This window comes from Syzygium oleosum, unplaced genomic scaffold (assembly GCF_021117445.2).
Source record: "Syzygium oleosum isolate NSW1041296 unplaced genomic scaffold, Sole_v2.1 Sole_v2.41, whole genome shotgun sequence".
Lineage (NCBI taxonomy): Eukaryota > Viridiplantae > Streptophyta > Magnoliopsida > Myrtales > Myrtaceae > Syzygium > Syzygium oleosum.
The window spans coordinates 1,338,681-1,352,257 of NW_026607525.1; the positions used below are offsets into that span (position 1 = coordinate 1,338,681).

Genomic DNA, 13,577 nt, shown 5'->3' on the forward strand with positions numbered 1-13,577 from the left:
GCACAAATTCGCCCCTTCATTTAGACACGATCATGAGCCTAGCAGTTTGGCGGACCCACCTAAGCCCATTAGGCCCAAACAACTAGACCGAGTGGGTTTGGATGAGCCGGGCTTGTTCAAATTAGGCATAGTCCAAAGCTGAATATTTTAGGAAAATTTATCAAAAAAATCTTAAACCTATTGCAATCATGCTAATTTAGTCCTAAATCTTTTTTTTTTGCTAATTGAGTTCTAAATATTTTGCATTTATGCAAATTTAGTCCATTCGGTCAATTTTGGCCGAAAATAAATTACATGAATGCTAACCGTCTTACGTGACGCCAGCTATCCTATGTGGCATAGCCGGCACTGATATAGATAATTTTAATAATATTTTAATATTTTTTATGACCTGCTAGAGAAAGAAGGGAAGAAAAAAAAGAGAAAGAAAAGACCAAAAAGGAAAAATAAAATAAAAAATTAGAAAAATATTATTAAAAATTGTTCACGTCAGTACCAGCCATGCCACCTAAGACGGTTGGCGTCCATGTCAGTGATTTCATGTCAAAATTGACCGAATGGATTGAATTGACACAAATACAAAAAGTTCAAGACTCAATTGACAAAAAAAAAAGATTATGACTAAATGAGGTTTGAGACTTTTTTAGTAATTCACCCTATTATTTTGGGTAGAGAATCGGGAAAATTACCAAAACAGTTATAAAAATATTATAATTGTACCAATTCAGTCATAAACCTTTTTTTTTATGCCAATTCAGTCTTAAACATTTTTGTATTTGTGATAATTCAGTCCATCTTATCAATTTTGGCCGGCTGACGCTGACGTGAGCACTGGCTAGCGCCGGCTGTCCAGCCAATTCTAACGTGGCATTTTAAAAATATTTTTTCGAATTTTTTTATTTTTTCTTTTCTTTTTCCCTTTCTTTTTTTTCCCTCCTTTCATCTTCAACTTCTAGCCGATCGTTGGAATCGGCATCCGGCCAGAGGCAGGGCTGGGGAGGTCAGCCCCGCCGGTCACAGGTGAGGTCAGCCTTGCTGTCGCTAAGCGAGGTAGTGGCTGGCGAGTTCAAGCCTCACTAGATCTGGCAAGGTCAAGCATCACCCAGCCATGGCGAGGCTCGTCCTTACCGTCACCGCCGAGGTCGATAGTGGCTGGGCAAGGCCGACCTCGCCTGTTGCCAGCAAGTTCGAACCTCCCCTAGCGACGGCGAGGTCAAGCCTCACTAGAGGCGAGCGAGGCTCACTCTCGCTAGTGGTCGATGGGGCCGACCTCGCGCAGCCAAAGGTTGAAGTTGAAGGGAGGTTAAAAAAAAAGAAAGGGAAAGAAAAGGAAAAAGAAAAAATAATAATTAATTAAATAATTAAAAATATTAAAATTTTTAAAAATGCCACGTCAGCTTTGGCCGGACGGCCAACGTCCACATCAGCGTCGGTATGTCAAAATTGGACGGATGGACTGAATTATTATAAATATAAAATGTTTAAAATTGAATTGGCACAATTACAATAGGTTTAAGACCGTATCGGTAATTTTTCCGTAGAGAATCCAATCTTTCCTAAATCGTGGGCGGGCCTGGGAAAAGCATTTTCGCCTGAAGCCGCCCAGGCCCGCCCAGCGCACCACAAAACTCGGTCGCGGAGCTTTTGCTTTTGCAGAGGATTCTCTCGACATGGAAACGAGCTCGTACTCCGCTCCTCCTCCTCCTCCTCCTGCTCCGTCGCCGCTGCCGCCGCCGCCGCAGCAGCCGTCGTCGCCGCCGCCGCAGCAGCCGTCGTCGCCGCCGCCGCAGCAGCCGCCGCCGCCGCCGCAGCAGCAGCCGTCGCCGCCGCCGCCGCACCAGCCGTCGTCGTCGTCGTCGTCGTTGTTTTCTTCTTCTTCTTCTTCAGAGGCTGCGCTGCTAGAGACGCTCCTGAAGCGAGGATGGTCCTTCGACAACGCGGCCCACATCAGGGCGGTCATCATGATCCAGCGCGCCCTGATCGACGACCCCTCCGACGCGGCCGCCCTGGCCGACGCCGTCGAATCGGACCTTCTCAACACCGACCTGAGGATCATCGGATCCAGGACCCTGCCCGACCGCAAGGCATCGCACCTCCACGGCCCTATGGTCCTCCAGGTGAAGCCCGACGTTCGCTCCTTCCTCTTAGGTTTTATCCGGGTTTTGATCGCTCCCGTTCTGCGTGGTGCGAGGTTGTTTTTTTACTTTGGGTTTCGCGCTCGCTATGCTTAGGGTTGTGATCGCTGTTGTGGCATTCGAACAGATATCTGCAGTGAGGGACATTGCCAGAAGTAGTATTGAGGAGGCCTCGAAGAGCTCTGGTGGTAATCGTATGTTGAGATTGACACTGACGGACGGTCACAGTGAGATGACTGCGGTGGAGTATTCTCATATCCCGGCGCTTCCTGATGATGTTGTTCCTGGCACTAAGGTATTCTTTAAATTGCCTTCTCTATAACCGGTATGTGTTTTACTCTGGTAGTTGATACCCTGAATTTGCTATATCCGCGGCGTGGGAGATATGGAAAAATTTTATAGAATCTAGTTCGTTTCAGTTTTTGGTCTTAGAGAATACCATTGAGTTTATTAGTCGCAATTAAGTTTCCGGTTGGTTACTGATGTGGCTTGGATAGTTCGTTTCATACAAATGATTCGGATAATACACAGTTGGACTTTATGTAGAAATTGGGACACCGTAAATTTATTATCTCGTTGAAGTGAAGTTCGCTCTGGCGTTTAGTTGTAGTTGTGAAGTGTGTATCTAGATTTTGTTGATATTAAATAGGAAGAATTGTTTGAAGTTAATAGCTTGTTCAGGATAGGAGATACAAAGGTAGACCTGACGAGAGATATGGAAATTTTTTATATAATCTAGTTCATTTCGGTTTTTGGTCTTAGAGAATACCATTGAGTTTATTAGTCACAATTAAGTTTCCGGTCGATTGCTGATGTGGCTTGGATAGTTTGTTTCGTTCAAATGATTCGGACAATACGCGGTTGAACTTAATGTAGGAATTGGGACACCGTAGCTTCTTTAAACTGCCTTCTCTATAACCGGTATGTGTTTTACTCTGGTAGTTGATACCCTGAAGTTGCTATATACACGGCATGGGAGATATGGAAATTTTTTATAGAATCTAGTTTGTTTCGGTTTTTGGTCTTAGGGAATACCATTGAGTTTATTACTCGCAATTAAGTTTTCGGTTGGTTGCTGATGTGGCTTGGATAGTTCATTTCGTAAAAATGATTCAGATAATACACAGTTGAACTTAATGTTGGAATTGGGACCCTATAGCTTCATTTTCTCATTGAAGTGAAGTTCGTATTGGCTTTCAGTTGTAGTTGTGAAGTGTGTATCTAGATTTTTTTATTCTACATAGGAAGAATTGTTTGAAGTTAATAGCTTGGTCAGGAGAGGAGATACAGAGGTAGAGCTGACGGGAGATATCGAAATTTTTTTTATAGAATCTAGTTCGTTTCGGTTTTTGGTCCTAGAGAATGCCATTGAGTTTATTAGTCATAATTAATTTTTCGGTTGGGTTGGTCATGTGGCTTGGATAGTTCGTTTTGTACAAATGATTCAGATAATGCACGGTTGAATTTAATGTAGGAATTGGGACACCATAGCTTCATTATCTTGTTGATGTGAAGTTCGCACTGGTGCTCAGTTGTAGTTGTGAAGTGTGTATCTAGATTTTGTTGATTCTAAATAGGAGGAATTGTTTGTTAATAGCTTGGTCAGGATAGAAGATACAGAGGTAGACCTGACGGGAGATATGGAAATTTTTTATAGAATCTAGTTCGTTTTGGTGTTTGGTCTTAGAGAATACCATTGAGTTTATCATACACAAGTAAGTTCCCGGTTGGTTGCTGATGTGGCTTGGATAGTTCATTTCGTACAAATGATTCAGATAATACACGGCTGGACTTTATGTAGGAATTGGGACACCGTAAATTTATTATCTCGTTGAAGTGAAGTTCGCCCTAGCGTTCAGTTGTAGTTGTGAAGTGTGTATCTAGATTTTGTTGATTCTAAATAGGAAGAATTGTTTGAAGTTAATAGCTTGGTCAGGATAGGAGATACAGAGGTAGACCTGATGGGAGAGTTCACAACAAAGCCCATGCCATGGCTTTTTTATCATAGATGCTCCCTTAAGTTATTGAACAGAATTGAAACTTCCTCGTTGCCAGGTGTGAGGACATTATTTTGTGGGCTTGCTGCCATTTTCTTTCACTGACATAGGAGAAGGATTGATTCCAAAATTTACTCTTGTCCATCTCTAGGGTTTTTAGCGCTGGAAAACATCTATAGTCCTCTAGAGTCTGGTTGCTTGTTGGTTCTACAAGTGGATGGAAGGGGATCCCAGGGAGTTACAAGTTAGATGTTGCACATACCCGAGATTCCTGTTTCTGTAATTCTAATATGACTTTCATGTTTGCTTATGTTATTTCTTGGACAAATGTCCTTCTTCGCATGTACCCGAGATTCTTGTTTCTGCAATTCTAATATAACATTCATGTCCGCATGTGTTATGTTTGGACAAATGTCCTTCTTCTGGAGCTCTTTTTGACAATGCAGTACAGCTCTTCTGTAGAATCCAATATTTCTCTACAAGCATTTAATGAACTTATTGGATCATATCCACTAAAGACCCACTGATTTTAGCTACTAATTTGGAAATTGTGCATTAGGAAATCGTCCTCTTGTCTAAAACCATGAAATATAAACGGCTGCGCAGGAGTGGTTTTTAGTCTTGTTAATTTTTATTCTTGGAACTTGTGTAAAGCAAATTCCAGTCACTTCCTTACTTTGTTGTGCTGTTGAAGAAATCAACTTCAACTATTTCTGAAGTTGTTTATGGTGCCTGCTCTGTGGTCAGGTGCGGCTGGAAAAGAAAGTTGCAGTATATAGTGGGATTCTGTGTCTAACTCCAACAACATTAGCCGTCTTAGGTGGTGTTGTTCAGTCTCTATTTGACGAGTGGCAAATGAACAGAAAATACTCTGGCTTATCCCGTGAATCTTTAAAACTATCACAGCAGAGTGATGCAGGCGGCCCTCCCCCATTTGAGAAGCTGCAGATCAGGGCTTCCTCACGTCAGTCCACTCATCAAAGGAGATATTCACGTCAGTCATCTGCTTTCTTCTCTGCGAAAGTCGTATATGCTCCTGTTTGAAGGACTTCTCTTTTCTTTTTATGGACATTAGAGACACATTTGTGCAAATTTAACTTGAAGTAGTAAATCTGCAGACAACCCTGAAACCTCCAATGTCAAGAAATTTGAAGGCAGAGAATCTCGCATGCCATTGGAAAATAGATCTGTTGTTGGACAGAAGAATCTTGAAATGAAGGAAGATGTGGGAAATAGTTCAGAAACCACTCCACCTACAGGAGAAGATAAGGAAAAACCAACTCACTCTGAGTCAAGGCCAAAAGAAGGTTAGAATTTTTAAAGTTGGTAACATTGCATGTTTGTGTAAGGTGCATATTGAGATGATAGATGGCTGCTTGCTTTCTATAGAGTCACATGGTAATAATAATACTACTATGGGAAGCATGATGTAGCTAGTCATTCTGCTTCAAAACATCACAATCCTTTTCTCTTCTTCATTGTTTTTGTTTTCAAATATCATAAGCCATGAAGGGATGTGGTGGTAAATCATCTTAGTGCAGTTTTTGAAATATCATCAGCTACAGAGGATGTGGTGGTAAATTATCTTTGTGCAGTTTTGCAGACTTAAATAAGTGAGGCTAGTAGTATGAAATGATATCAGAAGATAATACGTGAACTGAAAAAGTGAGTTCACGACATTATTAATGAAAATTGTTGAAGTTGTTGTCTTGTTCTTGAAGTCTCAAAATAGCTTAGATTAATTGGCAGACCAGAACATTCTCTGACCATATGATTAAGTTCCCAAGAAGACTAGTAGATGCAGTTATCGATGTCTAAGTGATTTTTAGCCCTTTCTTTTTTGTGAGACTTTCTATTCCTATTGATTGGAAGCTGATGTTGTTTTCAGTTGCTGATTCTGCACCTGTTCAAAACCAAGCGGCTGCTCAGAAACTCCTCCAAAAGATGAACCAACAAGGGATGCAGAATCAGCGTTTTAAAGGTCGAAAATATAGAGCGAAGGGTAAACAAGAAGAGGCTCCAGTTTTTACTCTAGAAGAATGGGAACAGAGAAATGCCGTTACGAAGCTGCCAAATATGAGCCATGATGAGGAATTGGCAAGGCAGCTTCAGAATCAATTTGACTTGGAAGATGCTCATCATGTTAGTATTTTTTCTTCATCAGGTGGTGTTGTTTTCTCTATTGGCAGAATTTGACATCATGACTCACCAGTAATTCAACCTTTCAGGTACTAGAGGGTCCTAACGAGACACAAGCAGAAAAAATCAAGAGGAGCATGTTCAGTTACGACAGAGACAATGATTGGACTCATTCAGGGGGATATGGAGGTGGACGGAGGGGTAGAGGGAGAGGAAGAGGGAGGGGAAGATCCCGCGGGAGGGGAAGACATGGTTGATTTTCTACCCCTTCTCATCTTTCATGGGTTTGATGTTCACAACTTCATTTCAGGTATATTTTTACTGTCCGTATAACTAATTGGTGATATATTCAAGCTTTAGATGGCAAAGTTCTAGAATTTCTTTTGTCTGCGTGCAGATGCTTGGAAGTGCTGCAACCATCACTGGGATTTTTTTCTGTGAATATTCTGAGACAGAGATAACGGCCTTGTACAATGGTTTGGTTTCTTATAGTAGTGGCCTCTTACTGAATCCTGCCAGCGTCATGTTTACTTACTCGCGGAAGAAACTTTGTCATTATTGCAGGAAGGGTTTCTTTATCTCTCTTTCTACTGAAATAAGCACAGCTGAACTAAGAAATGCATGAGATAAATGGAATAGAAATAGGCTACTGACCCTTGAGATAAGGCGCTTGTAGAAGTCACTAACCATGGCTATACCTCACAATACATGTGTCCAATAATCAGAGAACATATGAATAAAATTACCAATGCTGGGTACTGAATGATGGTACGGTGGCATAACATACGCAAGCGATGAATTATTTTTAGGTCAAATTCGCTTTCGAGCAGTGTCCTCTCACCGACTTTGACTCTACTTAACTCTATTTAAGTTTTTAGTGTACTGTCATTAATTAAGATGAGTTGTAGATCATTTTCGTAATGGAAATTTCTTTGAATATTTCAATTAAATTGATTGTCTCTTCCCTTTGTATTGCAGTGGTTGTGATGCCAGTGAGTGAGGCTAACCTAGTGAGGCAAACCTGTCTGCAATTGAGGGAAGATTAGTCATTCAACGTTATTGTTGATGTCGATACAATTCCGTTCCAATCGCTGACTTTTTTCGCAAGCAAGGATGAGTAGATGTTGGATGCAGTTGTGTAGAGACTGATGCTGAGAGTTGAAAGGGTAATGAATGGGAGGCAACTAGTTAAGTTTGTTGGAGGAAGGAAGACAGATGAGTTCTACAATTAAAATCCTTGCCTTTTGATTGTCATAGTAGCCGTAGGTTTGGCGTTTTGCAAATTGGCTGGGCAAATCGGGATTCATTAGAACCGTGTCATGGAATGAGCTCGTTCGTCGGATAACATTTTCAACCCTGAACCCAATACAACATTTGCATTTAATGCGCGGAATGCAAGCACAGTTTTGCTGTTAGTTTAAGTCCATCGATCTCGAAGAGAGTACTTGTTGCCTTGTATAGCTGGGTAGAGAGTAGCTTTTGATTTTGTCGTCACGGGGTGTCAACGGATTAGGTTTGGGTTTCCATGATACCTGAACCGAACCAAACCGAACCATAAAGGATGTGCTCTTGTTATGAATCGAACTGAGATCCGATCCGAAAGTGGATTGTATTGGGATGTATTTTCTGGCGAAATAGGAGAAGCGTTGCTTCAGGGGAAAAATCAAATGAATACCTGTCAAAACGGGGAACCATGATTGAGAGTACTTTTGGTGCAGGTAGGAGGATTCACGATCTTTGGGAGTATGGTTTGAACTTGGATGTGTTTCAGTTCACTTTGGCTACCCAATCTGAACCGAAACGAAACCGTTAAGATGCCCGTTTTGAACCTATTATCCGAACCGATAGAACACCCAAAATTTTCGATTCGGGTCAGGTATTTTTTACACCCCTAGTTGTCGCAGTGATGGTCTGTGTCCTTAACCGGATTAATTTCAGTGCAGGTGCCTCGTAAAGGTCACCAATTGGTCTTTCGTGCTGATATGGTGGAGTGTGAAGCAACTTCGAGTAAATCGTTATTGTATCTATTGATCTCATGATTCATGATCATCGATTCTTTCTTTCTTCAATCATGTGCAATCACTGCTTAAGCCATAGCACATAGAAGAAAGTTTCAGCGTTACCGTGGAAAACTCATGTTTTATCCAGCGGAAAGGTCGAAAAGATGGTGCTTTTCCGACCTGCCAAATTGAGCAAATGCTTGTTAGAAGAAATTAGAACTCTGATTTACTTCATGTTTTTACTCAATAAATGAAGGAAGGGTGTACGGCTTCACATATTACAGACTGGTAGCTAAACTAAAAGACTATTAGAGGACCAGAATCTTCCCATTTCCAGTACCCACTCAGCCCCTGCATTTTGGAGTCCTTGGAGCTGCACAAGCGTGAATCTCGATTATTGTACCGTCGTCCAAAATAGTCTTGAATACCCGGATCAACAAATAAGTTGGGAGAGGAAAATTATGTACCGAACCAGGCTGCATCCGAGCCCTTCATCAACCGAATGCGCTTACACGACTCTGCGAACATTCTGCAATTTTACCATCGATACAGCAAAAGTTAGTCTTAATCAAAACGAAGAACTTTCTAATTATCGGCAAGTAGGCTAAAGAAAGAACACTAGCCGGCTGGTTTTTCAAACAGGGTTGAAGCAAAATGAGAGCAAATCTGCACTTTCTACTGCAAATTCTTCATTGCGGAGCCCTATCCAGCTACAAAAACAGTCGTCTTGCGCCCTAAGGTTCTTTTCAAGATGGGATTATCGATGTAATCTGAAGTTCTAACCTGAAGCGCATGATTCTGGAAGCACCTAATGAATCTATACAAGCGACGCCCTGCAAACTTAAGTATGCACCGAAAATCACAATGGTCATTACTTCCAAGGAACGTCGCCGACTAGCATCCAATCACCGTCGTTGTCCTCGTACGTCGGCACATACTCCATTCCCTTGGCCGAATCCATGACCTTGCTATCTTCCAAATAATTGCCTAAACGACGATCCCACGACACCGTGAGTGCATGAACGCATCAAAACTAGCATGACCGACTTAAAGCATAGACGTACGCTTACCGTTGGCAGTGAAGCAATCGAACATACCCTCTAATGCCCTCAAGAGCTCATCATAGCTGTTGTATGTCTGAAGGTCGACTTTGCGCAGATATGGAGCTCCGTCCACTGCAACCTTCACGTATTTGCAGATCTCCAGTGTCTTCTTCCTGAATGATCTCACCGGTGGCCACCCCACAACTTGTGCCCTTCACATAAATTGCAGATTGACAGAGTCAATTTATCGAAACTCATAAAGTTTATACAGAAACTTGACAGTGTTAGAGTCAACTAATCAAACTCCGGAAGAATACCGAGTCTTCTATTTGATTTTGTTCATCATTTACTCTTGGTTAGGTGGTGCGTTGTATGCACACTAGGACAGAGAGGTTGTACAAAACCCGATCAAGTTTTCGTCTGGGCAAGTAGAGAAGATGTTCGATGCCCCGAGAATACGAATACTAATTCATCAAATTGGTGCTCAAGCGATATAGTAAATTCCTATCGGATGTTGAGAATGGCCCGCAGAGTACTACGTTGTGTTAGTACACCAATTTTATAAACTAGTCTCGATATGAATAGTTGGCTTTAATCTTTGGATTAACGCACCCTATTACTTTGAAAGTGTTACCAAGACATCACGTGAAATGAAACGATACCTCGCACATCTATCACATCATTTTGCATACAAAATCTTCTTGAAAACATTAGGATCCCTTGCAACAAGTCAATACAGTTCGAGTCTTACTTGGATCCCGGGACTTTTCCTGCGCCAGACACCTGAGAGGCTGCACAGCTCTCAGCTGCATCGACCTCGATATCCCCACTTCGCTTGCCGATGCTGCTTCTGAGGCCAAGACCAACGGTTCCGGCGTACGCCCTCTTCGCCCCGGCGATTGCCACCTTCGAACCACCGTCCCTGGGCAACCCCAAGGTCAGCTCCGTGTCCATGCAAGTAACATCGGAACCGGACGACCCGTCGGCTGCTTCCGTCGATGATAGCATTTCCTGTTGAGTGCGCAAATCATCCACTGCTTCTTCACACGTGAATTTGTGCTGTGCTGCAATTCAACACACACACATATATACAGGGAGTATTGTACGGATCAAATGGGTTGTGACCACGTGGGGGTGGGAAAGAAGGGGTCGGTATGCGTCCATGTAGGTGAATTCACTGTGAAGTAGGAAGGAAACAACGTTTGAAGTGGAGCTGTCAGATATGTCGGTTCATGGAACCCTGAATTTCCTTGTTTTTCACTAGAATCTTTTGCACTGTTTCGTCAGGCAACCTTTGGGTCCATTATTGCTTTCTAAAACTACGATGAAACTCGTGGGTTTGGGATTTGGAAAAATGTGGTGAATTCGTAGAATATTGAGCACGGTGGTGTTCCCGCAGTCAAACTTGAGCTATAAGCAAAGGGGTTAGTACCAGAAAATGCAGACTCTCCCCAGGCCGAGATTGGACGAATTCGAAAGGGACATGAATTGATGCGAATTTAAGGTATATAAAAACTTTGAGCATGGTTAATGTTTTCGAAATACACGACTTGATTACTGTTAAAAAACTTGAATATGACATGCGAATATGTGTTGTCAGCTCGAGATTTCACGATGGGTATTGTGCGTGTGAAAAGGCGATCGAAATAACAAATTATAGAGAATATGAACACGAAAGAGCTGGAAAGACATGTCAATTTTTACTCCATTAAGACGTTGATATAGTATCGAAAATGAATTTTGGATGGCTTTGCTTCTTTTCTCCCCTTTCTTTTCCTGTCTTCTTTCTTATATTTCTTCTTCATCGAGCCTTTCTCCTTCCCGTTCCCACTACTCTTTCATTGCCATCATCCGCCGCCGTCACAAGCCTCCGCATCAGGCCACACCACCGCCTCTCTCTCTCTCTCTCTCTCTCTCTCTCTCTCTCTCTCTCTCTCTCTCTCTCTCGGCAATGGGTGTTGTAAGACATCGGCGGAAGGGGCGATCACGGCATGGCACGAAGATGAGGTGGGTGAGCTTGGTCATGGTGGAGGTGGGGAGAGAGAGGGGTTAAGTTTCATTGTGGTATCCTTCTTAAAAAGTTTAGTGACGTTTTAGTCAACTGAAGAGTAACTGGACTTTTATCTAATTAGTAATTACATCTTAACTCGGGAGTCGAGAGGATATGTGATCAAATATCAAAATCTCATTTCAAGGTTAATAACCTTGCCCCGCCTTCGCTAAAGAGCGTCACATCAACCATCTCCCGGCTAAAGGTGAGGGTCGTGTAACCCCTCTCACGTCCCATCAAGTGCCGATTAGGGGTGTGTAAAGAAATCAAAAACCGCCCGGAGCACGACCGGACAAGATGAGAGTCGTGTAACCCTTCTCGTGACCCAAGAAGTGTCGAGTCTGCCGACCATGATTGTGGGACTACTTTTCGATCTTTTGCTAGTGAAAACCCTTAGAATTTCTCTTACGTGTGTGTCACCGTTTGGACATTGACTTCAACGATTAGATTGGAGGACGACATATTTTTATAGAACTTAATCGGTGCATTCTAGAGGAGGAGTAGAGTCGAGAGGGTGCGACAGAGCGCATGACAATTGCCTGGCTGTCGGCAGAGTGTCACCTTCGTCTGTCTTCACGAAGATGACTTTTGTATGAAAACAGCAGCTTTGAAATATGCTCAGAGAATTTTCACTAATAAATTCTGTGTGCTAGGCTGCTAGTATTGCTCCCATAAAGTACTTTACTAGGAATTTGTGCACTAATAGTTGCACACGCGTTTTAATAAAAGATTTGAGTATCATTGACATCTCTCACGAATAAAAAAAAGTGATAATACCGATAAAAATCTCGAATTAGTATATCGCAACACATTTACCCGGCACTAATTTTGGATGTCCCAAGAATTTGTAAACTGGTATACCATTAACAAATCTACCATTTGATAACTTCCGCTCCGTAACTCTTTTTAATTAACGACGAGGAAATGCACATGGCAAGCGACTCATCTGACGTGGATCCAACGTGGAAATTCAGTACATGGCTCTTCAAAACGACTTCGTCGCAAGGAAACCAGATCTAAAAAGAAATGAACTGAGATTGGGAATTAAGGCAAAATTGAATCTGCACTTTCTCTTTCTTGCCAAAATCTTAATATTAAATTAGGGATTTCGGTAGATTTCTGAAACGCGAGGGAGCTCTTATTTGGAAGGAAAGCCGCTAGAGATGGCAAAAATGGAGAGGAGTGACTGTCCGTGGCCATCAAGGGTGCTCAATGAAGATAAGGCGAGTGAGAATGTGCTATGTTTCATACGTCCTTTGGACTTGGCATTTTTCACGGCATAACTTGCAAAGAGGTACGTTGCCAACAATTTGAATGCTCGCTCTGAGATGGCCAAAGTTTCGTGACTCTTTCCAAGATCTTCTCTTTATCCCTGGATTGGGATCCAAAGGGTGAGCACGAATTTCTGAGATGGCGTAGTTTCTAATAGCCATTAATGATGAATTTCCACGTTTGATTCACTTCATACGAGTCGCTTGTCATATGGGTGTACAAGTTTAGGATCTTTTATGACCAAAAAGTAGTTTTGAGGTAAATGTGTCATGGGATTATGAGTTTGGTATTTTTGTGATACGAAATTTTTTTTTCGAGGTAAATGTATGTCAGATGTACTAATTTTGGAATTCTAGTGGTACTAACCAAAAAGAAGAAGCATAAGTCCAATGAAAAGATCATTTGCACGATATGATGGTTAAAAATTTGATTATTCGAATTCCCATTCAAAGTTTAATGCATTAATATTTAAAGTGATCGCAAAATTATTGTCAATATTTTTAAGAATGAAACGTTACAAAAATCTTAAACTTATGATTGAAATACAATTAAGTCCTAAAATATTTTATCTATGCATTTAAGTCACAACATTTTTTCTTTTCATAACCTAGGACACGAGTGGAGAGACAAACTACCAAGAGACCCATGGAATACTTTGAGAAGGTCATGATACGGTCAAATTCAGGTATTTGGCCTGTCTTTATGTAGCCTTGAGCTAGAATAGTTTCCAAGCAGCTATTGGAATTTGAACGGGGTGACTTCCAGTTTATACCATAACAATAATTTAATAAATGTCCAATGTAACTTCTTGCACTAAAAGTCTCGGAACATTACTATACGTTGATAGTGTCACGTGAGATATTCATCAAATTTAATCAATGATATTGATAAAAATGGCCTAACTAAATATTTTTCAAAAAAATTAATAATTCAATTGTCTT

At 41.6% G+C, this 13,577-nt stretch overlaps 2 protein-coding genes across 4 annotated transcripts; one reads left to right on the plus strand and one right to left on the minus strand.

The window, feature by feature from the left end:
• Positions 1-1,108: 1,108 nt before the first annotated feature.
• LOC115671304 (uncharacterized) lies at positions 1,109-7,243 on the plus strand. Its single transcript, XM_056306020.1, has 8 exons — positions 1,109-1,181; positions 1,828-2,117; positions 2,263-2,430; positions 4,880-5,126; positions 5,251-5,439; positions 6,021-6,274; positions 6,361-6,581; positions 6,669-7,243. The coding sequence occupies exons 1-7, from the start codon at positions 1,109-1,111 to the stop codon at positions 6,526-6,528; spliced, it is 1,389 nt and encodes a 462-aa protein (XP_056161995.1). The 3' UTR covers positions 6,529-6,581; positions 6,669-7,243.
• A 1,228-nt stretch (positions 7,244-8,471) lies between these two features.
• Positions 8,472-10,388, minus strand: LOC115670986 (auxin-responsive protein IAA1-like). Of its 3 annotated transcripts, none has more exons than XR_008815124.1 (5): positions 10,066-10,387; positions 9,342-9,526; positions 9,055-9,258; positions 8,739-8,800; positions 8,472-8,644 (listed from the first exon to the last, which is right to left on the minus strand). XR_008815124.1 is itself a non-coding variant. In XM_056306065.1 (5 exons), exons 1-5 carry the CDS (start codon positions 10,320-10,322, stop codon positions 8,616-8,618), a joined length of 618 nt encoding a protein of 205 aa, XP_056162040.1. In that variant the 5' UTR covers positions 10,323-10,388; the 3' UTR covers positions 8,472-8,615. The 3 variants fall into 3 exon arrangements, 2 of the variants coding, with proteins under 2 accessions (XP_056162040.1, XP_030448267.1); XM_056306065.1 differs by having other exon boundaries at positions 9,147-9,258; positions 9,369-9,526; positions 10,066-10,388; XM_030592407.2 differs by having other exon boundaries at positions 9,147-9,258.
• Between the last annotated feature and the right edge of the window lie 3,189 nt (positions 10,389-13,577).

Coding starts and splice junctions, on each gene's coding strand:
- LOC115670986 (XM_030592407.2), bottom strand. CDS start 10,322: ATGCTATCATCGACGGAAGCAGCCGACGGGTCGTCCGGTTCCGATGTT. Junction 9,527..10,065: donor GGAAAAGTCCCGGGATCCAA/GTAAGACTCGAA, acceptor ATTTATGTGAAG/GGCACAAGTTGTGGGGTGGC. Junction 8,645..8,738: donor CTCGGATGCAGCCTGGTTCG/GTACATAATTTT, acceptor ACGCTTGTGCAG/CTCCAAGGACTCCAAAATGC.
- LOC115671304 (XM_056306020.1), top strand. CDS start 1,109: ATGGCGAGGCTCGTCCTTACCGTCACCGCCGAGGTCGATAGTGGCTGG. Junction 5,127..5,250: donor TCATCAAAGGAGATATTCAC/GTCAGTCATCTG, acceptor GTAAATCTGCAG/ACAACCCTGAAACCTCCAAT. Junction 5,440..6,020: donor TGAGTCAAGGCCAAAAGAAG/GTTAGAATTTTT, acceptor TGTTGTTTTCAG/TTGCTGATTCTGCACCTGTT.